The sequence below is a fragment of the Ursus arctos genome, unplaced genomic scaffold (genome assembly GCF_023065955.2).
Source record: "Ursus arctos isolate Adak ecotype North America unplaced genomic scaffold, UrsArc2.0 scaffold_16, whole genome shotgun sequence".
In the NCBI taxonomy this organism is placed as follows: domain Eukaryota; kingdom Metazoa; phylum Chordata; class Mammalia; order Carnivora; family Ursidae; genus Ursus; species Ursus arctos.
Window position 1 is genome coordinate 24855851 of NW_026622830.1, and position 27679 is coordinate 24883529.

The window sequence follows — 27679 nt, forward strand, 5'->3', positions numbered from 1 at the left end:
CCAATGCGGGGATGGACCGTAGGACGGACTGTGGATGGGATTCTTTGCCAAAAGAGTCTCTGGCTGGTTCCTTTCTCGGGGGAGGGGGGCAGGTGGGAAGAGGGTTGGGAAGCTGGGCGGGAACCTGTCGTAGGGGGCAGGCCCCCTTCAGGGACTCAGGGCTAAAGACTGTGTTAGCAGAGCCTTTCCAGAAGGGCGAGCTCTGGCTTCTCCCGGGGCTGCAGCAGCGTCTCTGCCTGTGTCCTTCAGGCACTCAGCACCAGAAGGTCCTTGGAGGTCAGAACAGAGAACACAGTTAGTGGAGGAGCTGGCTTCTGCTTACAGCCTCAGCAGTCACCTGCCTGGGGACTGGGCAAGGCACATTTCTGGGAAGGAGCAAGGTTTATTGGGATTAAAGGAACCCGTCGAGCACCCTGGCCATGTCATTAGCTTGCCCTGTACAGGTGACCTTTGGAAAGACACTTCCCTCCCTGACCCTCATCTCCTTCTTCCCCCAAACAAGAGAAGCAAGCTTGAGCCTCTGTCCACATTCTTCCAAAATCCAATTTTCCTAACTCAAAATATCTACAAAAAAGTAAATAATAGATTTAACCCATAGAACAAAGTAAGTACCCATAAATCTGTACTGATAAAAATAATGGGGTAAATAAATTAATGGGGGAGAAGGGATAGCTCTTCCTTGTAGCAAAATTTCAACAAATAAATGGAAGGAACGATCGAAAAGGAGAGTCTCCATGAGGCAAACGCCACAGTAATAACTCTTGCAGACAAGAACCAATAAAGAATGCCAAAATGAGGGGGAGAAAGTGTGATGAGAAAGAGGATATTTCCGTGGTCGTCTCCAAGTATCTCCTCGTGAGATATTTATTAGTTACAACGGGAAAAATGGTAACTTAACCAATAGTGGGGTAACTGGCCGGGACCACCTTAACCATGTGATCAGAGTCAATATCCCCAGGAAGAAGACACTGACATCGCGTGTCCCCGATACGGTGCCCTGAGAAGGGCACAGCACCACGCCAGGGGCGTTCTCGCCGAAAATACGTAACGCCAATCTCATCGTGAGAAAACATTGGTCAAATCCAAATTGTAGGACATCCCACACAACGGGCCAGTCTCATCAGAAACATCAAGGTCATAAAACGCAAGGAGAATTTAGGAACTGTCACATGTTGGAGGACACTGTCACAGATTTGGACTGACAACCAAGTGCAAAGTGGGATCCTGGATCCTGAACCAGACAAAGCGCGGCAGTGGGGAAACCGTTGAGGAAGGTCTGTAGATGAGTTAATAGTTTTCTGTCAATGTGAACTTCCTGGTTTTGATCATTATACTCTGGTTATACAAGATGCCAACATTAGGGGAAACTGAGGGAAGAGTATTCTCGTACTCTCTGTACTATTTTTGTAGCTCTTCTGGAAGTCTAAAATTGTTTTAAAATGAAAAGTTAAAATAAATGGCTAGAACCGTATAATAAGAAGAAGGAGGAGAAGAGGAGGAGGAGGAGGGGCGGGAGAGGAGAAGAAGAAAAAGAAGGAGAAGGCCCCTGGGTGGCTTGGTTGGTTGAGCTCCTGATGCTTGGTTTCAGCTCGGGTCATGATCTCAGGGTCACGAGATGAGCCCTGCGTCAGGCTCCGTGCTCAGCGGGGAGTCTGCTTGAGATTCTCTCCCTCTGCCCCTCCCCCACATCCACGTGCTCTCTCTAAAATGAATCTTTAAAAAGAAGGAGGAGGAGGATAAGAAAGTAGCTACCATTTACAGAGGTTGTGCAAGACCAAGACTGGGCTGGGTCTTTATTGTTTTTTAAGCTTATATATTTAAGTAATCTCTGCAGCCAGTGCGGGGCTCAGACTCACGACCCCAAGATCAGAAGTCACATGCTCTACCCACTGAGCCGGCCAGGCGCCCCAAAGCTGGGCCTCTCTTTAAATTAGTGGTTCTGCACCTTTCAGACCCAACACCCCAATTTACATTTTATCACTGGTATTTGTGCTCTTTCCTTTATTATTTTGAAATGAAATTCAGATCTATATAATCTACTGATATCCCTTGCTCGAATACAAAGAAGAACTAAAAAGTAAGTTATTTATAATGCAATAATATGTATTTTGATGCGAAATACTCAAGCATGATTATTCAGGAAAGAAAAAAATCATCCCCACTAACTTAAAAAAGGCCCTTAGGTTGGGGAGGAGGCTTGCAATACAGCCCCGGTCGAGAACCACTGGTAGGAACTGCGTCCATTATTCCAGTACAAAACCTACTTCTCACTAGCTGGGTGACCTTGGGCAAGTGGCCTACCCTTTCTGATCCTCAGGTCCTTCATCTGTGATGTGCGGGCAAGCAGCACCAGGGTCGTGCTGAGGCCCAAATGCACATAAAACAGTACATGGTCGGGGGAGGGGATGATGGTGGTGGTGGTAAATTTGTGCCGATCCCATCCCTAGCTCCTGACCCCCTTGAATAACGGTATTAGTGTGAATGGCAGCATCAAGGGAATAACAGCATTAAAATACTGTATCTCATTTAATTTCTCATCACAAAGTCCACGAGTGGGTATTATTGGTCCCCATTTTCAGACGAGGAGACTGAGGCTCAGAGCAGTGCTGAGGTCCTACAGGAGCTCGAGAGATGGGACCAGGGCACGCACCCCAGAGGACTATCCCAGAGCCTGCATCTGACCCCTGCCCACTCTGCCCCTCCAAGGTCACTGCCCACCTCCCCTCACTGCTCCCCTGAGGTGGTGGGGGGCCACCCCGGGCTGAGACTCAAGCCTGGCAGCTGTGTGAGGAGCTGGGCTCTCTGCATTTTGCTGGAGGCGGTGCGGATGGGGCCGCCTTTAGGAAAGGCAATTGTCATTCTGGGGCAAAGGCCCGTTCTTTCTATTTCCGGGAGTGTGTTCTAGGGAACATACTGAATCCTGAATCCAGAAAGTTTTATGAGCCAGGATGTTCGCTGCAGCACTCTTTATTAAAATGAAGACACTGGTAATGATGGACGCTTCTAGAATGCTTACTATGTGCCTGGGGCTGTATAAGGCTCTTGACACATAGAGTACCACTTTATTCCAAAAGCAGCCCTATGAGAAGGTGCTATGATTTGCCCCTTTTACAGAGACAAAAACTGAGCCTCAGAGACATGAAGTGGTTTGCCCAAGGTCACCCAGCTGGATATTGGCAGAATCGGGATTGGAACCCAGGCCTCCTTCTTCAACGCTAGTGCCCTACTGAGCAAAGTCATGTTGAAAAATAAAACTCCAGAAAGATTGGAACAAAAACCAGCAAAACATTTTAAGTGGTCATTTCTAGGTTGCAAGTGTATCTAAGAGGATAAATGTGTTTGTTTAATCTTTTCTGTATTTTCCAAATTTCAGGTAACAAGCATATGTGGCTTTTATCGTGGCAAAAAGACCACCTGCATTTGAATTTCAAGGCACCTGCCATGATTATAATTAGCAATTATTTCAGGGATGTCTATCCAAAGGGCCATCTTCCCCCTGGCTGGGAGAGCTTTGCGGGGGCCAGGATTGTCCGTTTTGTTCACTGCTGTATTCCCACCCCCGTGCACAGCATCTGGCACTCAACAGGTGCTCAATAAAAGTTTTTCCAGTGAACTACATCGCACCGCTCTGAGCCTCAGTATTCCCATCTGCAAGATGGGGGCAATGACCTCTGCCCTGGGGGCGAAATGAGTTGGTGGGTGGGGAGAGCTTCCTTGAAGGGTTCTTCAGCTTTGTTTCCTGTTCCCTCAGCCCCATCCTTTGAAGGAAAAGACCTCCATTGCCCCACCCTTCCCCTCCCTTCTCTTCCTCCTCCCAACTCCTGGGCATGGAGTAGAGGGCAGAATAGAGTTCTTCTCCCCTTACCTCCAACACGTCGATGTCTGCATTGCTGAAGTCGATGTTGAGGATTTTGGGGAGAGGGACGCCAGAACCCAGCACGGCTGTGAGAAGAAACAACACCAAATGGTCAGACCGAGTCAGCGCGGCTAAGAGGTGTCAGCCTTACAGGAAGCCGCCAGGATTTTCAAGGAGAACAGCCATTTCTTTTCCATCTCTAGGCCTTTGTCCTAGCAGGTGCTCCTGCCCGGGACACACGCCCTCACCCTCACCTGCCTGCCGGGCTCTGAGCCTCCCCCGAGACTTTGGATGTCACCTCTTCTGTGAAGCTTCCCCCAGCCCAGGCCAAGCAACCTTGGGCTCCTGCTGCTCCCTTGAACCGCCCCCACCATGACAGAAATCACAGAATGTGAATTCTCTGTTTCCCCATCTGTCGCCTCTACCCAGACTACGAGTTTTTTTTTTTTTTTAGATTTTTTATTTACTCATTTGACAGAGAGAGAGAGAGAGACAGCGAGCAAGAGAGGGAACACAGCAGGGGGAGTGGGAGAGGAAGAAGCAGGCTCCCAGCGGAGGAGCCTGATGTGGGGCTCCATCCCATAACACCAGGATCACGCCCTGAGCCGAAGGCAGACGCCCAACGACTGAGCCACCCAGGGGCCCCCAGGCTATGAGTTTTTTGCAGGCAAGGACTGTGTCCTTTGAAGGGAGGGAGGAAGGAATGGATGGGTGAAAGGGTAGGTGGTGGAACTGGATTAAGAGACATTAAACAGATTTTCCTCCTCCAGCAGGACTTTTCAGAGAGCTAAGCACATGACGAATCTACCCCCGGGCAGGACATTCCGAATTTCCCAAACTCGCTTGGCCATGGAACCCTCTTCTTAAGACTATCCTGTAAGACTAATTTTTCATGGAACCCACTTTGAGAATCATGGTCCTAATCCAGTCTCTCACTTTTGACAACGGTAAATTGCATGACAGTGAGCTGGAGGGACTTGCTGTCACCTCTTGGTGGCCAAGACCGGGCGAGAGTCTCCACCTCTCGCCTCAAAGGTCAGCCCAGCCCAGCCCAGCCTCGCTCCTGAAGTGGTCGCCTCCCGCCAGGGAGCGCGCATGGCCTTGGGGACCAGGGCCTTCCTGTGATTTCCACTCGGCCTCCTCTGGTGACAGGTTCCAGGATAAAGGTCTGTTGGACATGGAGCACTCCCCCGAATGAACCCTGCTGGTAGAGCTGATAGCAGCCCCTCTCCATCCTCTCCTCCACGAAGGGGAAGCGGCGGAGGCCTTGGGACGAGGTTTCCAGTTACAAGGGGTTCAGCTCTCCCAGCCTCCAGTGGCCCCACAGTTCAAATAACTTCCTGATAACATCCCCAAGGCAGCGCAGAGAGGAGGAATCGCGCTCCGTCCCTTCTCCCTTCGTTCTATGAAGCGGGAAAATCCTCTCACTGGTAACGAGGCTGCCTAGGGGCGGATTCTGGTTGGGAGGCCGGGAGATCCTAAGAGCACCTTCAGCTTTATGGGTACTGACAGAGCTTTTGCAACAAGGTATTCACATAATCCCTATGTAAGTAAAATTAAATACATGATTAAAAATCAATCAGGACTGTAACAACACGAATAAACCTAACAATACTAAATTTGCACCTAAAAATGATTTCCTATGATGTGTATTTTACCACAGCTGAAAGTAAACACACAAAACAATCAGAAAATATCTTGGACTTTTTTTTTTTTTTTTTTGAATGGAGAAAAAAGAGTTTAGAAGGAACTAGAACCAGGTGTTGAGATTAATGGCCTCTGGGAGGTGAGAAGTTACTTTTTAAACTGTTCTGGACTTTTTAAAACTTACACATATGTAATTTTCACCTATAATCAGAATTTTACGTAGATAATCAGAAAAACAAAACAATCAGCCAAAGAAGGAAGAAGGAAGAAGGAGGAGGAGGAGAGGAAGAAGGAGGAGAAGAACACAGCAGAACAGCAAATAAGGAAGTTGACCTTTGGGGCAACATTTGCATTCAGAGGGTTAGATAAATAAGCTTAGAATGAAGTTCTCAGAAATCCTGTTGCGGCAGAATGGCTGAGTGTCAAGTATGATGCCCGCCAAACCGGCAGCTACCAGGCCCCACGCCACGCAGCCCTGCGGAGGCCGGGCGTAGCTCTCACCGTTCATGGCGGGCAGGAACGCCAGGTCGAAGATCTTCCCAACCAGCACCTCCAGGAGGCCAACCTGCAGGGAAGAAAGGGAGCTCAACCCCCGCAGGGGTTCACTTGGATCCCCAAGGGCTCCTCGAGGCCCCGCCCTTGGGAAGTTGCAGAGCTGATCTGGGAGAATCTGGGAGCTTCCACGACTCCAGAACCACCAAGCTGGACAGCCGCAGGGCACATCTGTCCGCCTGCTGTCTGTGCAGTTAGGGAGACTGAGGCCCAGAGCTAGGCCAGCGCTGGTCCAAGGCTCACGGTAAGGCAGGGACTGGGGGAGACCTAGGGCCCGTAGTCTATGGTGGCTTGCTCTGAAACCACCGTGATGTCACGCAAGGCCCTGGGGCTGTGTCACCAACATGCCAGGTTCCCATCCCAGCTCAGTCTCTGTGGGCCTCTGGGAAATCTCCCTCACCTCTTGGACGCTCAGCTTCCTCAGCTGTAAAATGGGTCAGCAAGCCCCACTTGCGAAGAGGCAGTGAAGGTTACAGGCCGATCAGGTGAAATGCCCGGCCTTGGAACTTCTCACGTGTGCGTGTGCCCTAAACTTCTCTAAGCCTTGGTTTCCACTCTGAAAATAGGCGTGAATAACCTTTCCCTCGTACAGTGGTTGTAAAAGGCAAATGTAAGCCCCTCTCTGTAAAGTACATGGTTTGGTGCAGAACCACGTGGTAGGACCGTGGCAAGGGCGTGGGACTTTTATCGCAGCGCCGTGACCTTGGACACGTCGCCCAACTTCTCTGCATTTGGCATTTCCTTATGTGGAAAATGGGCTAATACGTGTATCCAGATCATAAGTTTGTTGTGAGGATTGAGAGAAAATTGTTTAAAAAAAAAAAAAAGCTTAATTTGGTGCCTAGTGCCTGGTCTCTGTTGTCCCTGACTATTCGCTAATTTCACACTGTGCGAGATGCTGCTTCTGCTTGGAGTCCGAAGATTCCAGCTCCCGTCCCAGCCATGCCCCAACCAGCTGTGAGGCATGTCACAGCCTAGCCCCAGGCCCCGGTTTCTCCATCTACGAAATAAAGCTGGTAACACCAACTCCATGGCTTGTAGGGGCTGCGGTTGCAAAAACTCAGGAAGAGGCAACACGGTGGGTATTTGAGTGTCTGTGCACATGCGGACATCTCACCCCATCTCGTCCTGAAAGTCGGGCCTCTGCTCAGTCGTCAATTTGTAAAAGAAAAGGGAGGCATTTCTGGAGACTTTGGTGGTGTGGGGGACCCAAGAATAAACAAAGAAATGAGGAAACAGGACCAAACCCTAGAATCTGAGCATCTCAGATTAGAAAGGCAGAGTTCCAGAGCGTTTTGGTAAAATGGTGCCTGGAAATCAATCCAAACCTGTTTGCTGAGGCTCAGAGTGGGTTGGTGTTGCCCACACGGAGTCAGCGGCACAGCCACTGGCCTGATCCAGACAGGCAGGGGTCCCGCAGGACATGGCTGTCCTACCGCCTCCCCACCGTGGGGCGGGCGGATCTGGGCCACGTTGCCCCCACGGGAGTGGTCGGTTCAAACGGGACGGCCTCACCGGCAGGGCTGGAGTGGGGGGTCTGTGCCCCGGCCCTCCCTGGCTCTCTGGGCCTCCGTTTGCCCACCTGTAAGCGAGGCCTGACAGAGGTGATGCCAACGCTTCGGCATTCCCCAGCTGCCTGGGCCCCAGCCTGCCACACGGGGCGCCACTCCCAGGAGACCCTGCCCGAGGGCCTGAGCTCAGTACTTACGTCAAAGTTGCCTACGTTTGAGGTTCTGAGGTTGAGGTGAGTCCTGCCGAGAAAGAGAACCACCTGTTAGACGTAGTGATTGCCGGAGGGTCATAAGGGGCTGTATTTCCATAAACTCTCAGAAGCCCCCCCACCGACATCCTCACAAGACCTCACTTGACCTGGGGGCAGTTAGTAAGAACAGCATTGAGCTCCACGTAGTGAACCCCAACTTTGTACTAGACCTGGTCCTCGGGCTTTTATACCATACCGGCCCCCCTTATCCGAGGTTTCGTTGTCCACGGGCTCAGTGACCTGCGCTCAGCTGCGGTCTGGAAGAGACGATCCCCCTTCTGACCTATTACGGGAAGGTCAGGAGTAGCCTGCCATTTCGTCACTGTACCCGCGTCATTCTCCTGACCTCATCCCATCGTGTGGGCATTTCGTCACCTCACATCACCACAGGAAGAAGGGTGAGTATAGAGGTGTCTGGGTGGCTCCGTCAGTTAAGCATCTGACTCTTGACTTTGGCTCAGGTCATGATCTCAGGGTGGTGAGATCAAGCCCCACGTCGGGCTCTGCGCTGAGCGTGGAACCTGCTTGTCCTTCCTCCTGCTCCTCCCCCAGCTTGTGCTCGCTCAAATAAATAAACAAATAAAATCTTTAAAAAAAAGGGTGAGTATAGTACAATATTTTGAAAGGGACGAGAGTCACATAACTTTTGTTACAGTATATTGTTGTACTTGTTGTATTTTGTTATGAGTTATTGTCGTTCATCCCTTACCGTGCCGGACTTCTACATTAAATGTTACCCCAGGTATGTGTGTGGATAAGCACAGTGTAGCCGGGGTGTCGTGCTAGCTGCACTCCCAGGCAGCACTGGGGGTCTCGGAACTCGCCTCCCACAGATAAGGAGGGACTGCTATACATAAGGCTTAAATCATCGCTGTGACACCTACCGGCTGTGTGTCCTTGGCCAAGTACTTAGCCTCTCTCTGCCTCAGTTTCCTCCTCTGCACAGTGAGCGGCTGCAAGGACTAAATGAGCAGTCCAAGTAGAGCCCGTGCCTGGTACACGGTGCGTGCCACGCCCACAGGAGCAACCGTCCCCACCTCGCGTGGTCCTTTCAGCAAACCCCTGGGGGAGGAACCTGGCGAGAGGGGACCTCGCCAGGGCCACAGAGCTCAGGAGGCAGAGCCCGGGACTCGGGCCCTGAGATGAGCTCTTGGCCGCTGCGCTATTCTGAGGAGGGGGCCCGAGGCCGGGGTTCAAGGTCTCTCTCTGCACCGTGAGGGTCTCGGTCTCCCTGGGCCTGAATCTCGCCTGCAAACTGACAGCCCGACCCGAGAGAGGCCGGACCAGACTCGCCCTGGGCCAGAGCCATTAGAGCCCTCGCGCGTCTGGTAGGACAGAAACCGATGAGACTTCTTGGGGGAGGAGACTGTTTCAGTGGTGTTTTATTGCCGACTTCCACTCTCTCCCCCCCTTCCCCCTCAGCCTCTCCATCCCCGACACCAAGCTCTTTCCTGCCCTTCAGAGTTTGCCTGCCCTGCTCGCACTGCCCGAACCCCACCCCCCACACCCCCGGTCATCCAGGCTCAGGTTAAGCATCACCTCTTTAGACTCCTGGATGGCTCTGATTCGTGTCATATTCCAAGTAATTCCCATTGTTGGGCTTGATAAATATTTGTTGTAAGAAGAACAACTTATAATGAACTAGGCACGTGCTGACAATTTCACGTATGAGCTCATTTATCTTGAAGTAGGAGTAATAATGGTACTTACTGCCACAGGCTGATGTCAGGGATGACATGAATTGAGACACACTTAGGGCTTAGCTCAATGCCTGGCAGTAGAAAGCCTCCAACAAATAACAGCCGTTATCATGAGTCCTATGAGGTAGGGACTATTATCCCCATTTTCAGGTGAGAAAACTGAGTTTCAGAGAGGCAGAGTCACTTGGCCTACGTCACACAGCCAGTCAGTGGTCACGTTAGGATTTGAACTCGTACTGCTTGGCTCCGAAGCCTGCACTTGTAACCGAGCACCACAGCTCTAGGCCTGACAGGCCTGGGCTGGCCCAGAGCCCCTCTCTGTACCCGCTGTGAGGCCCTGGGTCAGTACGCCCTCCTCGCTAAGCCCGAGTTGTCTCCACTTGAAGCTGGGAGAATAACAGCCCCGACCTCGCAAGGCCATTGTCACGCATTCAAATACCTAGTTCAAAGCCGGGCACATCAGCATCACGCCCGTCCTTGGTATTATTATTGACATTGTTGTTGTCGTTGGCAGTAGGTCCTTTCTATGAAGCTCCCGCATCACCCACCCTGCCCAGCTCGCACCAGTGGCTTTGACAGTCACAGCCCGGTTTCACCCCTGCAGCCTCTGGGATCTACCCAGCCCTGGCAGCCGTGCGAGGGGACCTCCGGTGTCCGCCCTGGTGTCCCTGCAGCAGCTGGCACCAGGCACGGCTGCCCCAAAGAGGCCTTTCTGAGCGGCGGGAGCCCGAGTCCGCAAACGGCCTTACTTGTCCAGCTTGGCGTCGATCATGAGCTTATCTCCCTCCACGGAAAACATGGCCAAGAGCTCTGTGTCCTGGAGGAAAGGGGGTGAGAATGAGGCTCTGCTGCGGGGCGGGCTGTGTGTGCCAGGCCCCGGTGAGGGGCGCATTCACACAGGTTGTCTGTCCTGCGAGGTCTTGGTCAAACCTCCTTTTACGAGCCAAGAGCCCAGTAACGCTCCCTGTATGATGGATTTCCCCGCTCTGGAAGGAAGGGGTTGGGAATAAGAAACCGCCTATGTTTGCGGACAAGTGTGTTGCTTTCAGGTCAGTCGGCAGGGCTGAATGAACTTCCCTCCGAGAGACGTTGTCGCGGGGAGCAGCGATGGCTTGGCTGGTGGGGGTGTCTGAACTGTCTCAGAGCGGGTGGGTGGCCCGTAGCCTACAAACTCTGCTCCACTGCAGAGGGGACTGGGCATCACCAGTGTCCCCACAACTGCCCCAGCCCCACCCGCAGCAGAGGGCATGAAAGGTCCAGAGCAACCCCTCCCCAGCAGAAGCCTTGTTATGGGAAAGTTCCTCTTTGCCACCCTGCTTCCCCCATCAAATACATAATAAAATAAAATAAAATAAAATAAAATAAAATAAAATAAAATAAAATAAAATAAAATAAATTGGTCTTATGAAGAAAGGAATCTCCAACATATTCAGGCGATGTCACAATAGTAGTAACAATAATAATAATAATTGGGATGACGGAGGACTGGATGCTCTGGGTGTGTATGGCAGGGACCCGTGTGGCCACGCAAAATCATCCCATCCATTCACAAGGAGATGAAGGGTATGTAGGATTTGGCCAGATGAGAAAGAGGGTGTGAGAGTGATCCAGGCACTGGGAAGGGTATGTGCAGAGGCCCAGGGGCAGGAAAGAGGTTGGCATTAAAGGGAAAAGAAAAGGCCAGAGAGCAAGGAGGTAAAAGGACCGCAGGAGACTGGAGTGAGAAGGGGCCAGACCGGGCATGGCTAGCAGGCTGGAGAGAAGTCATGGCTGCCTCCTGGGGCACTGGGGAATCATGGCAGGGCTCCGAGCAGGATCCTAAGGCATTTGGGCTGTTGACGGAAAAATGTCCACACAGTAGGGACTAACCAACAAGGAGCAGCCATCACCACTCCCTGGGTGAGAACCAGCCCTTTTAATCTGGCATCTGAGGACGCCCAGGACGGACTCCTGACACACCATGGCTTGGCGTGCTCTAGCCAAGAATACCCACTTCCCGGATTAGAGGCAGCTCATCTGGTCTTGAGCCCTGGGAGGAGAGCCTGAGAAGACACAGCAAATGGGACAGAACCCCAAGTGTCTGAATCTAAAGCCTTAACCACCAAGGGGGAGTGGCATTTAACAGCACATTGCTTCAACAAATATTTACTGAGCACCTACTATGTGCAGGACCCTGTGCTAGGTTCTGAGGATCCTGTAGTGAAGAAGCCAATGCACATCTCTGCCCAGCAGTAAACTAATAGATGCATTGTATAGCGTCAGGTTAAGGCTATGAACCAAGGAGAGCAAGAGAGGGAGGGAGGAGGGAGGGAGAGATATGCCAGGGGTGAGGATATTTTAGACAGCTGGTCTTGGGAAGACCTCTGTGGGGAGGTGACATTTGAGCAGAGACCTAAAGGAAATGAGGAAGTGAGTCATGCAAGAGCGTTCCAAGCAGCAGCAGAGACAGCATATGCAAAGGCCCTGGGGTGGAACTCCACCTGGCACATTGGTGAAAGAGCAAAAGAGTGAGGAGCTGAAAGGTGACCAGGGGTTGATCTAGAACTTTGTGGGTCATTGTTAGCGGATTGATTCTTGTTTCAGGATTGAAAGGAAAAATTTTGAGAAAAGGAGCCACATGTTTTAAGAGGATTCCTCTCTATGAAATAACTGGAAATTGTATTCATATCTGTCTCCCGCTGGGGCCCAGGGGCATGAGAACCAGTACCATCTGCCTTGTTTCCCTTTTCTCCAGCATCCAGGGGAAAGCGTAACCCAGGGTAGCTGCTCGGTACAGGTTGCTGAATGCGTGACCTACCACACTGAGCTAGACAACCTGTGAAGGAGCCCTTCCGGTATGCCAGCTACTGCTCTGAGCGCCGAGCCAATGCCCCGCGGCCGCCCCCGTAGAGCAGAGGGGAAAATCAAGCCCAGAGGGAGGGAGGGATCCCCCCAAGATCACACAGCTAGAAATGCTACAGACTGGATTTGAATCAGATCATCTGGCCCCGTGTCGGGCTTGTAGTCACTATGGTTGGTCCCGCAGGGATTTGAAGGGGTCTGGGGACTCCAGAAGGCCACATGGCGCCCCCCCTCCCGCCGATACTCACCACGTCGATGAGACAGATAGTGGTCTCCACGTCGTTGGGCTGGGAGACCATGACCTCAGACGTGGCGAATACCTTCACCAGTGCCTCGTCCTTCTGCAGCGTCACTGAAGGTGGGTTGGGCACCTGGATCCTGATGGTGAGTGGGCGGGACTCAGGGTACTGCTGAAACACCTGGGGGGGGGACACCAGGCCAGCGTGAGTGGGGCCCTGGAGAGTGGGGGTGCCCAGGGGGTCATCAGCCAACCTCTAAACACATGGCCCAGGGTTTCAGACTGGGCACCTTCGGGTCCAACAGCATCGCTTGAGCCCTACAGACCACATGCGGGGGCTCTGACCTGCTGCTGGGGAGGGGGCTGCCCCCTCCGAGGCTCTCATGTAGGGTTACTAGGAGATTCAAAAGTGGGGGTGACAGCAGAGCTTCGAGCTCAATGCCTGATGCCCCAAAATGCTCAGAACCTTGCTTCTAGCAAGATGGGTTCGTCCGGACGTTCACGATTGCATCGAATCACTGTAACAACTCCATAGCGTATTTTCTCTCCACGTCACAGATTAAAAATACTGAGGCTCAAGCAAATTGTCCAAGGCCAGCGGAAGAGCTGAAGTTCCAGCCCGGGTCTATGTCACTCAGAAGCCCAGGCCTCCCTCCCCTCCTGCTGCCCCCGGACGCCCCACCTGGAATGAGAAAGTTCACAGTTGAGGGCGCTTCTCAGTGAGGTCCCAGAGCGAGGCACAGCCTACCTGGATTCGCTGGGGTCTCTGGAGACCCACGCTGGGAGCAATCGGAGCCTGTTTGCTGCAAATGGACTCCCCAAAAGCTAATTAGCTAAAGGGACAAGTCATCAAGCAATCAGTTCCCATATTTGCTAAATAACTGTTTTACCAAAGAAGTTATTTTAAGGAACACTCTTCTTTCTGTTTTTTTTTTTTTTAAGACTTTATTTTTAAGTAATCTCTACACCCAACGTGGGGCTTAAATTCACGACCCCAAGATCAAGAGTCACACACTCTTCTGACTGAGCTGGCCAGGCTCCCCTAAGGAACACTTTTCTTAAATATATTACATGAACATAAATATATGGGGAAAACTACCAAATTGCTTTAAAAAGAATTCCATGTAAACAGAAACTTCCACGAGCAATGCAGCTGTGTGGATCCCGGTCCTAAGAAGACTATTTATTTTCTTGAACACATTCAAGGTGAAGTTCTTGTTTTTCTTTTTTTAAGATTTTATGTAATTATTTGCGAGAGAGAGAAAGAGAGAGACAGAAAGCCTGAGTGGGGGTAGGAGCAGAGGGAGAAGCAGACTCCCCGTGGAGCAGGGAGCCTGATGTGGGACTCGATGCCAGGACCCCGGGATCATGACCTGAGCTGAAGGCAGTCGCTCAACCCACTGACCCACCCAGCGCCCCAAGGTGAAATTCTTTTGAACAAACTGGGTCTGTTGGCAAATCTAGTAAATTCAGCCAAATGACCACTTAGTGAATTCACCCTTTGGCAAACTGGCTTTCGACAAATCAATGACTTGGGGAATTGGCTTTTCCCAAAGGGATTTTCAGGACAGCTGGAGGGACTTACCCCAACATTCACCTTCTCCAGCAATTAGCAACACCTTCCTTCACAGGAACGTGGAGAGGTTGCCTCAAACTCTCCCCACAGCAGCAGGAGACCCGGGGTACCCCTCCCAGCTCTGATCAATCCTTCTTGGTGACTACACCCCAGCCTGGGTCTCCAGGACGTTCCTCTGTGTCCAGCCCAAATCCTCCCCTGCGCCCAGGGGTGTCCCTGCTCTAGCACAGCTCTGCCACTGCCACGCTGTGTGACTTCTCTGAGCCTCTGTTTCCCCGTCTGTAAAATGGATTGCTCCTCTCTTCTGGCCCCATTAATGTGGGGGAGGGGGTAATTAAAACCAAATAAAAGAGTGCATTCTTAAATTTTTTTTCGTAAGCTTTAAAGTGCAGTGCACATAAGAAGTGGCCCAATAAATAAAAGACCCAGTTGACTGAGGACTCTCCCTGTCTCCCAAAGCTGCCACTATGACATTAGACAATGGTGCTCTGCCATTCAGCTTCCAACCACACGAGGGCGATAGTGACCGTTTGTTGAGTTGGGTCTCCCTTCCTGCCTCTGAATTACAACCAGAAGCAAACAGAACAGAGAAATGTCTGGAACGGCTGTAGATTACAGCAACCCTTCGTAGCCGCATGACACTTACTACGTAAGAAGCTCTCTGCTGCCAGGTGCAGGGTAACAGACTTGGGACCAGCGCTGGGACAAGAACTGGGGTCAGAAGGGCCTTCGTTCCACCTGCACATAGCTACTAACCTGACAAGAGCCCACTTGCTCCCACCCCTTTTAAAAAGATTTTGTTACTATTAACAAGAACAATAACAGAGAACATTTATCAGAGGCCTGCTCTGTGCCTACGTTCAGATCCCAGGTTCACAGCCACACAGTGAAGTGGGTGTTGTTATTCCTATCTTCCAGATGAGAAAACTGAGGCCCAGCGGGAAGTCATCTGCCTATGGCAACGTGGTTGAGACATGCTGAGCTAGACTTCAAAATCATGTTCGTCTGCTCCAAAAGCCTGGCTCTTCCCGTCTAAGCCACCCTCCACCTGCCTGTGCTCTGGGTCAGCACCCTTACATGAATTATCACCTTCATCCCCTTACTCTCCCAGGTGAAGCTGTGGAGTGGAAGTTAGCAGCCTTTTTTGACAGATGAGGAAGCTAAGGCTCAGAGATGTTAAGACTCTTGCCTGAAGACACACAGCAATGAAGTAGCCAGGCCAGGATTAGACCTGTGCAGGCCCGTCTGCTGCTAGAGCTCAGGTCTTTCCACCTCAACCCTCCATGCCCCCCTCTCATAGGGATTTGGATAGCACACCTTTGTCACGGCACTCCTAGGGAGGGTGTCGGATCACCCAGTTCCTGGGACAGCTAGAAGGAGGGCAGGGCTGAAGACAAGGGGACACATCTACCTTACATACCTTGGGAATCAGAGCTCCCAGCGTGGACGTGGTGAGAGGAGGAAGCTCTTCAAACTGTAGGACAAGAAGGGTCATGTGAGTCCCTGAGGCCAGGGGGACAGACAGGAGATGCTAACACAGGGATTAAACTCCTACACACCCCCCCACAACCGGTGGGGCGTCTTCTTCCCCTTAAAGACCCCTTGGGGGTCCTGCCTGTCCAACAGCAACCACCATACTGACCACTGTAGCTGTTTTGTGGTTAAGCGGACAGGGCCAGCCACTTAAGCTCACCACAGGCCTGACTCTCTCTCCTCTAAATGTAATTCTTGACCGAAACAAGGGGAACACCAGTGAGTCCACGTGCGTACCCCAGTGTCCACTAAATGCGTAATTCTGCCACATCCCTGAACAACCTGTACTATGACTTACTTAATGTTTTCTTTCAATTGACTTGCTTTTGAAAACCTCAAATACTAAAAAATGGAAAGCCAGTACCATTTGACAGAAAGAAATGGCAACTGGAAATTGAATGCAATAAAAACAAAATAATGCCATTACATTCTGCTTGGGTATCATTGTCTGTGGAGGGCTGTGGGTGTGAGTTCTGTTCTCTCTGAGTTAAAAAGAGGACACTTAAAAGTGCAAGAGAGGGTTAACTATATACTAGCACTAAACGGAGACTTTCTCCTTGATGGAACCAAGATAGACACAATTCATACGGTGGGTTTTTTTTTGAGAATATCTTATTGTTAGCAGATAGACACAGATTTCTGGAGTGGAGTGAAATGTCATGTTTCCAAAAACATAAATTGTTCAACAATAGCTAGCTAGCTAACTAGGTAGTTTAGATAGGTAGATGAATGGAAGGATGGATGGATGAGAAGAAAGGACGGATGGATGAGGAGATGGACAGATAGAAGGATGGATGGATAGATGGAAAGATGGTTGGATGGACAGAAGGATGGATGGATGGATGGATGGATGGATGGATGGATAGATGGAAAGATGGAAAGATGGTTGGATGGACAGAAGGATGGATGGATGGATGGATGGATGGATGGACAGAAGGATGGATGGAGGGATGAGTAGGTGGGTAGATGGGTGAGTATACAGATGGATGGACGGATTGGTAGACATGAAGCAAATATGTCGAAATATTAACTGGTGAATCTGGGTGAAGGATATTTGGGCATTAATCGTGTTATTTTGTAACTTTTCCGAAGGCTTGAAATTTTCACAAGGAAAGGTTTGGAAAGAAAATTACTCTGGATCATACCTTATTTCTATGTATCATTTAGTTTTTTAGTAACAATGTACAAAGTAAAAGGATTCTAAGCATTTACATTGGGATACATATATAGGAATATATATAAGCTTTTTAAGAAGTATTGGCATAAAATTAAATAGAACTGAATAGGGAGCAACTTTCTCATCGTATGATTTGATGCTATTTCATGCCATGGCTATGAATCACCTAAAATCACCCTAGGCACCATGCTTTGGTAAACACTGCCATAATCAATACACGTCCGTGAGTGGGAAACGAGTGAGGGATGGACTGTCTACTACTGTTCTTGCTTTAAAGCAATTTCCCCAAGGCTGCAGGGACTAGACAGGATCAGCGGGGAGCCGTTTGCTGCCCAGCCCAGCCCACCTCTCGATGGGGCCACGACTCACCATGCCGTTGGTGATGTCAATATCCAGGGCCCCCTGCTTCTGCAGGAGGGCCAACACCGAGCCCAGGAAGTTGGCAGAAATGGCCAGTTGCGAGTTGGTGTTGTCACCCATGGGGGGCAAGTCTGGCATCTTTTGTCTGGGAGACATGGCTGGGCGCCCCAGTGGGTAGTCAATGAGCTCTCCTCCAGCCTCCCCAACAAGAGTCTGGGGAAACAGAGAGGAAAGGGGTCACAGGGGTACAGGGAGATGAGTGGAGGAGGCTGGGACCAGGGTGAGGTCCTGAGTCTGCCTCCAGGCAGCCTTCCTCAATGAAACCCTCTGGGTCTGAGTTGCCCTTTCTTATATGCCCCCTGGCTCTTCTTCATTTGTGATGGAATGGAACCTCTTACAGTTCTCAATTTATGACCACTTACAGCCATCCTTTGCTTTGAATACATGTGTGACGTGGATTCTTCCCCTCTCGGTCCTGCCAAAAAGCGCTAGCGTGTTTATGGATCTGCAAAAGGCCGTGGCATAGCTACTCTCCAAAGACCAGACACATTTCCACGGTCTACAGGTGCTGTGTGGTCTGTCCCCGGGGACTTCTCCACCTCATGGAGAGTCACTCTGTCCCTACTGCCCTGTCAGGCCCCGCCACCATCTCATCACCCCCACTGTGGCACCTTCCCACACACTGTTCCCTCCCCCACACTCTTCTCTTGTTATGGCCCACTTATCTGGCAGGTCTCAGCTTAAGTGTCACTTCCTCCATGAAGCCCTCCACGACCTCCTGGTTACATCCTATCTCCTTGCTTTAGGCTCTATATTCTGGGACCCTCTTTCACAGCACTCATGATCTTTGATTGTGTATTTGTCTGAGTGACTCTTGCATGGCCTCTCCCCTCCAGTAGACTGCAAGCTCCATTCGGGCAGATCTCACCTTGTTCGCCAGTGCACCTCCAGCCCCAGCCCGGAGTCTGGCAAACAGCAGGTAGCCAACAAGTATCTCCTGAACGGCTCTTGCTTATGAAGAGACTAGGTGTGCCTGTGTACGTGTGTACAAGCACGCTGTGTCTGGGGCGGCAGGAGAGTATCCGCCGCTCTGTATCTGATACGGCAAGGAGTGGGGAGGCACCCACGTTGGTACAGCCCAGGGGAAGCACGCATGCGTGTGAGGGGCCAGCTTCAGTGGTGTTCTGGAAGCAGCTGACGCCAGCTCATAAACACTCTTGTGACATTATTATCTACGCTTGTCTTTCCAGCTCTTCATTCAGTGATATCAAGTTGGTAGCTTGAAATGGGCCACGGTGGCCGTATTTAGACAGTGGGAATTAGCAAACGCTACAAATCAGGACTTTTTTTTTTTTTAATCCCAGAGAGCGGGTTGCTAGTGCTTGTCAGCACTCTACTGGCCAGATTCCTTCCCCCAGGTAAACCAACTCCCCAGTAGCAGAAGGTCGATGGCCTGGGCTGGGTCCCCTTTATTCGTGGTGTGACCTTGGGCAAGTGGGTTAACTTCTGCGCCTCCGTTTCCTCCATAAAGAGTTCGCCTCATTATGTCACATGGTGGCTGTGAGCATAGACTGGGTTAATTAACATAAAACACTCAGAATGTGCCTGGAAGGCAGGGAGCCCTTGGTAAGTGTTGGCTGTGATTGCGTTTTCTAATGTGGCTCCTAGAAGGTCCTCGAGTCACCAAAAGAAGGTCTTGTTCAAATGTTGCTTCGCAGACACTGAGCAGAAGCCCATGGGTCTGGCGCTCACACCCCTGCCCGCCTCCCTTTGCCCCGAGGCCCCGGCACTCACATTGAGGTCCAGCTCCAGGAATTCCCCAGTCACAAGCGGGAGGCTGGAGAAGGTATACTGGACACTTCCCAATATCCCCAGAGGAACCAGCGCTGCAGGTAAAGGTGGGGGTCACAGGGAATCCCCTCGACCCTCCAAGATGCCACCCCTCCTTGTGCCCCAAAGTAGGCGGAACAGCAAGGCTCCAGATCCAGACAGCATGAAAAGAGCAAGAGTTCTGGGTTCAAATTCCAGCTCTGTCTCTTCCTTGCTGTGTGACCTCAAGCAAGACACTGTACCTCTCTGAACTCTGGTTTCCTCCTCTGTAAAATAGACTTAATATTTAACACCTTAGACTATACTGTGGGGTCCACGAGATTCTGGATATTGATAAGCTTTGTAAACTGTGAGTCCTGTGACCAGGGAAGAAGTTCGAAGGTTGCACAATGTGGTGCTTAGTCGAAGCTGGGATTTCCCTGAAGGCTTGCATTGTCTGGGCTCTTCCTCCCTTGTTCCTGGCCACAGAGGGACAGTATTTTACCTGTCTGGGAAAGCCAGCCTCAAACTGCCAGGGGTCCCGAGAGATGGAAGTGCCGCCCCAGATGGCCGCACTGTAGGGCTATAGAAACCGTAGCCCCTCGTAAGTCAGGCATCTCCCTTATGTTTTGGTCTATGTGAAAGGAGATCCCTGGAACCGTGCTGCGCGTGAACTCCACAACTATATGGGGCAGGTTTGCCCTCAGGAATGTTCACTCAGAAATCTTGGATCATGGGGTGGTATTGGAGCCTAGTTCTGAGGACCCGGACAGTCTCCCCAGTGTCTCTGCTATTCACTCTCCAATCCCTCTGTGGGCTGAAGCCAACCCCCCCATTGTAAAGATGAGGAAGCTGGAAAGTCTTTCCAGGTCCACACCTTGTCAAGGCAGAGCCAGGACTCAAACCCAGCTTCCCAGTCCCAGTCCAGAGCCTGAGCCTCCGGGCCAGGTGGGGGATGTCTGGCCAGGTAGCCTCTCTCTTGTGCCATCAGCCGTGCCACACTCCGAGGGCCTGAGCAGGTGTGCCCTCACCACGCTGGGCCCCCCTCCCAGACATGCTACGTCCCCAGTGCCTTCCATGGCTGGGCCCCGATCGGGGCTGGCAGATGCTGGCTGAACGAAGCAAAGCGGGAAGGACTTACAGTCCACGAGCCCCAGCTGGTCGTTGACAAGACCCAGGACCACGTCCACGATGGGGCAGAGCTGTAGGGGGAGACGGCATGAGGTTCCGGTGATGGGGCTGGGGTTGGGGAGGGGGCGCACGGATACTGACAGCAGCTAACATTTCCTGCAGGCTTGCCCTGTGCCTGGCACGGTCCTCCCCGCAGCCCTATGGGGAAGGCTCTCTCATAATACTCATTTTATAGCTGGGAAAACCAAGCCTCAGAGAAGGGGTATGATTGTCAGGCAGCTTGGAAGTGCTCGAGCTGGGGTTCAAACCAGAACCATGTGACTCCTAAGCTCCATTTCTTTATCCCCTCACTAATCTGTCCCTCCGTGGTCCTCTGGGTCCTCCCCGGGCCCCCAAGAACATGGCCCAGCCCTCTGGCTCCCTCCATTCCTCTGGGTCACCTGCATGCCCACAGGGATGGAGGCCGGACTATGGTCCCTCAGTCTGGGGAGAGTCTATGCTTCTAGCTTCCCGTCCCAGGATGGGTTCTCACCAAGTCAGGGAGGACATTGGCCAGGACTCGGTTCACTAAGTTGTCCACGAGGTTGGGGAGAAGCCTGAGGAGAGAGGAGTGGAGGGGAGGCGGGAGCTCACCAAGCTCGTCCACACTCGGGGTCCCTAGCCAGGCCCTGGGCAGCGAGTACTGGAAAATTGTTCTGAAAGCTGGAAGGACAGTGGCTGGGCCTGAACGGACAGGTGACCCTGGCAAATCGCTTGGCTTTTCATTCAATTCATTCATGCATGCATGCATGCATGCATCCATCCATTTGTCCGTCCATCCGTCCATCCGTCTGTCTGTCCGTCCATCCATCCAACAAACAAATGCTCCTTGAACTCTGCAGTGGGCCAGGCCTGATTTATGTGCAAGTCGTTCCCTCCTGCGCACGTGCCCGTCTAGCGGGCTGCCTGCCGCAGCTTTGTGCGGTCACCCCGAAGGGAAATGGACGTATTGCTTGATCCAAGCACCTAGCACAGCATCTGGTGCATAGTAGGTGCTCAATTGATGTTCGTGGAAGGGAGGGGAGGAGAAACACTGGCCAGCAAAACGTGCTCGTGCGGTCCGCAAGAGGAAATGAGCTGTTGATGTTGAAAAGCTTGGGAGATGTGATCGGTTCTACAGACAAGGAAACAGGTCGGGAGAAGTGGTCCAGAGCGAGTTCTAAGTCCGTCACCAGCTGCCAGGTAGTTAAGGAGGGAAGGAGATCACAGTGTTGATGCATAGACAGGACACATAGGTGGACAGACAGACAGACTTGTAAGGCAAGCGTGTGTTTTGTGAGGCCCTGCAGTGATGAGAAGGTGAGTGAAACATGGCTCTCCTAACACAAAGTGTCACCAACAGCTTGGCCCCTTAAAACCCCATCCGTTTTCCCCCCCCCCCCCGAACACTCCCTACCTGTGCCTGCCCACGTTGTAGCTGACCGTCCAGCCTGCCAGCTTGACAGAGCAGAGAATTTCGTGGGATCGTGTCCTAATTAGAATGTTTCACTATGTATTTTGGTCTCCTTTTCAAGAGGATTCGCACCTCAAGGGGCCTTATCTCGGTTCCAATTCTCCTTGGAGGATAAGGCCCTTGAGAACAAACGTGCACGCGGGTGCGTGTGTGCCTAGGTGTGGGGGGGGATCACCTGAATTTAATCCGTGCACATTCAGGGCTAAGACTGTTTTCTCTTTCTGGGAAATTATCCGGCAGATACATCGGCCCACGTTTAAAATGTATATAAGCGGTTATTCATTGTAACCTGTGTGTCAGAGCAGAAGACTAGACGAACTGCCATGTCCCCACACCAGGGGACGAGACCGATACTTGGTGGTTCGGCCAGACAATGGAATATTACACGGCCGTAAAAACAACAAGAAACTCTCAATGTTCAAATACAGAAAAATCTCCAAAGAGAGTAGATGGAGACAAAGTGCAAAATGGTGTTTATAGGGTGTGCCCGTGTGTGCTAAAGGAGGGCTGGGAGTGAGAATCTACGTTCACGTTTGCTTCATTTGTAGAACGGAATTGGAGGGAGAATCGGAAAGAAGCACAGTGAGCTTGCTGGGGAGGGGCAGATGGGAGGCAGGGTGGGAAGGAGGCTCTCAGTCTGTGCCCTTTTATTTTTTTATACATATTTTTAAAGATTTATTTATTTTAGAGAGAGAGAGAGAGAGCAGGGGAGGGGCAGAGGGAGAGAGAAAATCTCAAGCAGACTCCCTGTTGAGTACAGAGCCCAATGTGGGGCTCAATCTCATGACCCTGAGATCAATACCTGAGCTGAAATCAAGAGTCAGACGCTCAACCAACTGAGCCACCCATGCGCCCCTATTTTTTTTTAATATTTTGAACCATGTACTACCAAATACATTTCCCAGTGAAAATATGAATGTAAAGATCTGGGAGGTTTCTGGGTGCTTCTCTCCATCTGCTCTCCTCACCAAAATATCAGGGGCCAATTTTCTCTGTCCTTACCTACCCTAGAGCAGAAACAAAGACTCAGAGAAGCTCACATGAATCAGAAATTCTTGAGTTCAAGTGGCACAAGGAGTTTTTCTACTCCCAAAGTCTAGGTGGGATGAGTACTGGAGTGATAGGGAGAAAAGATTGATAACACAGGAGGGGAAGGAGTAAGGGGCCAGAGGCCTCGAAGAGAGAAGCCAAGGAAGCATCTCCCATGATGAGGGCCAAGGAGTGGAGAAAGGACTCAGCTCTGAGCTGCCCTGATGTGCCCTCATCCAAAACCAACACCTGGGGACAGCGTACCCCTCAATACACAGACACTTTTAACTTCCCCGGACAGAGTATGGGGATTTGGCCACTTTGTGGGGAGGGCATAACAGAAAAAACTCAACCCCTAACCAAGGTTGCATTGGACAGAACCAATTGGGAAATTTCCCCCTGAGTTGGGGGTCCAAGGGACACAAAACTCCTGCTAGACATGTATTCAGAAAACTCTTAAAATGTACCAGATTCTGCACTGTGTTCTGCATTCATTATCTCAATTCCAAAGGGAAAAAGAATTACCTGCATTCCACAGACAAAGAAGCTGGACCACAGAGAGGGCAACAGAGTTGCTCAAAGTCACACAGCAATGAATAGTGGAGCTGAGGTTTGAACGGCAGGCTGCTTCTGGAGCCTTTACTCATAACCATATGGTTTGTCAAAGACAGCCCACCCCACCATCCCCCAAGGCACTCAACTGCCCGCTGGTACTCACCCTCGAAGCAGCTTGACTTTGATACCCCCCAGGAGGGTGTCACATCGCTCAATAACTAGCCTAGGGTAGCCTGTGCGGTCCATGGTCAGCCGGACCTTGGCAGTGATGTTCACTTCCACAGCGATGTCCAGGAAGCCGATGAGACTGGAGGAGATCACGGGGCCGGGGAGACAGTGAGTCAGCCTCAACTGCTAGGCAGCTCAGCTTCACTCAGTCCTGGCCAGCACCTTGCAGCTTGGCCTCTTTCCCCTGTCCCTGCCTCCTGGTTTCGTGCACCTAGTGTGCCCCTCGCTCATCTCTAGGGGTCCCAAACCCCCTGGTCCCTCTACATTTGCAAACAAATCTATCTCCCCCTTAGTCTATGAGGGCTTCAAAGGCTAGGAACAGGGTTCAATAAATGAGCTCTCTATATAAATTCTGGTTTCCAAGGCGACTACCCATTGACCTAGCTTTATAGATATGACCTCATCCCATGGGGAGAACTCAGTGCGGAAGTCCACTGTCCGAGGGCCTCGGATAAGCACTTGCTCTGCGGCAGGCACTCTCCAGGGAGGCATTTGCTTGCCCTCCCTTGCCTGTGGCCACAGCCACCCGGAAAAGGAGGTGTCATGCCCATTGCCGGCAAAGACACTAAGGCTCAGCGACATGAAGGGGCTGACCCGAGGTCACGCAGCTTAAAAGAGAGTCAGGATTCAAACCCAGGCTGTCACCTGTCTCCAGCCTCCCAGACCTTAACAACCATGCAGGCCACCTGCACTGAGGACAGGGACCGTAAGATGACCCGAGCCCCAGTGTGAGCTGTGTGCTGGTAACACGTTAGGTCTTACCCCACATTATGGACAAAGAGGCTACGGAGCAGAGAGGGGAAATGCCTGCCCAAGATCTCCCGGCCGGGACATAGGTTGGCGGGGCCCCTCCAGGGCTGGGGGTACACACCTCTTCCCGTTGATGGCCACGCGGGTGTACAAGCTCAGGTAGACGCCCACTCCAGGCAGGAGCCGCACGGACACCCGGGGGAGGGTCAACTCCGCGATGCGCAGCCTGCGTGGGCCCGGGGGTGGTGAGATGGAGGTCATCCCGCCTGCCTGCCGCCCCTCGCTAGGAGTGCCCGCCTCACACCACCCCCTTCTCCGTGTCGCATTCGTTCCTCCTGACTCTAAAGACACCTGACGTTTGTGGATAGAACTTGGAAAACCCAGAGAGGTGAAAGGGAAAGAACGCCATGGTCCATACTCCTTTTGCCTGGAGACGCACTGTTTACATTTCCATGTATTTCCTTTGGGGTTTTTTTCTTGTAAAGATGACATTCCCTCTGCTTGTCCCTGCCCCTCTTTTCCTGGTTCCTTCCTACATATTCTCAGATTTCAGTTTAAGACCCTCTTCCTCCAGGAAGCCTTCCCTGATCTCTCCCATTATACACATCCTCATTTCCCCACGAACTGCTTACCAGTGTTATAATTGTACGATTATTTTCAGGCGTCTTTATGAAAGCCCATATACCCCATCAGCCTGCAAGCTCTGGGGGAGCAAGAGCTGTGCCTTTTGGCTGACCACGTGGCCATGTGCTCAGGGCCAGCACAGCGGCCTGCACAGAGGAGGAGTGCTGAGTATTCATGGAATTAGATAGTGAATGGGAGGAGACTGGGCATAGATGAAATTACTACATATGTGTAATTTTAAATCCTTGGGTGTTTTCCACTCTAACTCTGACAATGTACATTCTACAGCCGAGGAAATCAAGACTCAGAGCCATGAAAAGTGCGGCCCACAGTCACACACGTACATAAAAAGGTGAGCTGAGACTCAAATTCAGGGCTGCTTAAGGACAAGACCCCAAGCCATACAACTTGGGGCTCTCAAGACCTCCAGTCCTGAGGCCAAGCCTTGAAGTGCACAGGGCTCTCTAGACTGTCACTCCTCCAACTCCGGCCCCTGGGGGTGATCCCCCGGTTTGTACATTCATCGTCTGGGCTTGATAGGGGGAGCCTGGCCCCTCCTTACCCCGTGATGCCCTGCACGGTGCTGATGAGGCCTCCCTCGCCAAGCACGCCCAGGACTCCGCCTCCTCCGAGAAGTCCTCCATCACCAAGGAGACCACCTCCGCCGAGCAGGCCGCCTTGGCCCGACAGGATGCCATCGGCCGCCAGCATGCCCCCAGTGCCAAGCAAACCACCTGGGCCCAGCGCCCCAGTGGCTACACCGGGTGGGATCTCTCCAGGCCGCAGCTCTCTCCGGTGAAGCCTGCCCGCGACTGCTGCACCTTCGGCTGACCTGTACCGCCCATGGCCCCTGTGGCCGCCATATGCGTTCTCGGCATTGCGGTAGTCGCCCTTTCGGAGGTCCCTGATGCTTCCATCTGACTCAAGGATCTCACCGTATCTGTATTTGCCCCCCAGCTGAGCGGTGTTGTCATTGGTCTCGATGTGACCATACTTGTAATTACCGCCAAGCTGATTGCCATTGGTATATTTTGGGGGGTGCTCTCGGACATGGAAATCGTTGTAGGGAACGCCACCGACACCTCGGGAGAATTCAACGCGTCTGTAGTCATTGTAATGGTGTCGGCCTCCGCCCAAAAGACCACCACCACCACCGCCCAAGAGACCACCACCACTGCCACCCAGCAGACCGCCACCACGGCTGCCACCACCACCCGACAAACCTCCCCCAACTCCACCCAGCAAGTCATCTTCACCCCCTCCACCCCTACCACCAAGCAGGCCCCCCAGGAGACCACCGCCCCTACCACCACCACCACCACCACCTAGTAGCCCCCCACCACTGCCACCCAGTAGCCCCCCACCCCTGCCGCCTCCGCCCCCCAACAGCCCCTCATCCCTGCTGCCTCCGCCACCCAACAGCCCCCCACCCCTGCTGCCTCCGCCCCCCAACAGCCCCTCATCCCTGCTGCCTCCGCCACCCAACAACCCCCCACCCCTGCTGCCTCCGCCCCCCAACAGCCCCCCACCACTACCACCCAGGAGCCCGCCACCACTGCTGCCTCCACCCCCCAGGAGCCCCCCACCACTACCACCCAGGAGGCCCCCACCACTGCTGCCTCCACCCCCCAGGAGCCCCCCACCACTACCACCCAGGAGCCCCCCACCACTGCTGCCTCCACCGCCCAATAAGCCTCCCCCAACTCCACCCAACAGATCACCACCACTCCCTCCACCCCCGCCACCAAGCAGGCCCCCCAGAAGACCGCCCCCACCACCTCCACCTCCATTTCCACCAAGCAGACCCCCCAGGAGCGGTCCGCCACCATCACCACCAGCTTTACCCATGGGCACCTCTCTCAGGGCTGAGCGGAGAGCGTCACTCTGCTGTAAGGTGCCCGAAATGGCTGCGGAGAAGCAGAAGTGCCGGTCAGGGCTTTCTCCCACAGCCCCCGGGGGCCACCTCTGGAGCACTACCCGGGCTCTCGGCACCCCATTTTCCTGGTGGTAAAATGTCAGGGTCGAATGGGAAGACGCCTCTAGACCAATCCAGCCCTGACATCCCGGCAAGCTCACCAGCTGCAGACCTTGCCCTGCTCTCACTGTAACTAGATCTCACACCATTCACCAAACCTGGAAAGATTTTCTCCTTCATCCTCCCTTTCGAGGGCTCCATACTTTAGAGCTTATAAACCTGCCTAGACGGGAATCAGGGCAGGGAGAGTCTTCATTTGCCAGAGGACAAAAATGAGGTCCCGAGAATTAAAGGCAGGAATAATTACAGCTCCTGCATTTGAGGGCCTCCCAGGTATCAGGAACTGTGATAAGTTTGCAAAAGGCTTTCTCGTTCATCCTCATATCTGTCCCCGTGATGGGGCCAAAATCACATCGATTTTGCAGATCGGGAAACTGAGGTCAGAGAACTCAAGTCGTGGACTTGAGGCCACACAGTATTTGAGCCCCAGGAAGCCTGAGTCCAGGGCCCCAAGCTCATAGTCACTGCCGCCTGCTGCCTCAGCTCTAAGGTCCTCAACTCGCTGTCCTGCACGCAAGTGCTCAGGAAATGGTAGCCGAAAGCAAAAGGGGGAATAATTCACCCGTCCACCCGATGCAGAATCTGCTGGTGGCGAAGAGGGTCCTGGGCAACTTCAGAGCTGGCGGGACAGCCCTGCCCACCCCATGTCACCCCAACCCCCCGCAGGCCTGGACTCACCGTTGCTCAGCACGTCTTTGGTAACCCTGAGGACAGTGTTTGTCTCTTGGCGGGTGCCGCAGACGGCTGCCACACACAGAGCGGCCACGCACCAGGCCGTCCACAT

At 52.4% G+C, this 27679-nt stretch overlaps 1 protein-coding gene across 1 annotated transcript; it reads right to left on the reverse strand.

Annotated features, from left to right (window-relative positions):
• Positions 1-245: 245 nt before the first annotated feature.
• On the reverse strand, positions 246-27679 carry BPIFB4 (BPI fold containing family B member 4). Its single transcript, XM_026503288.2, has 16 exons — positions 27574-27679; positions 26705-26767; positions 25423-25942; positions 24358-24462; positions 23422-23565; positions 20715-20778; positions 20193-20253; positions 19037-19128; positions 17252-17455; positions 15593-15646; positions 12607-12777; positions 10267-10334; positions 7764-7806; positions 6005-6068; positions 3866-3942; positions 246-269 (listed from the first exon to the last, which is right to left on the reverse strand). The coding sequence occupies exons 1-16, from the start codon at positions 27677-27679 to the stop codon at positions 246-248; spliced, it is 1860 nt and encodes a 619-aa protein (XP_026359073.1).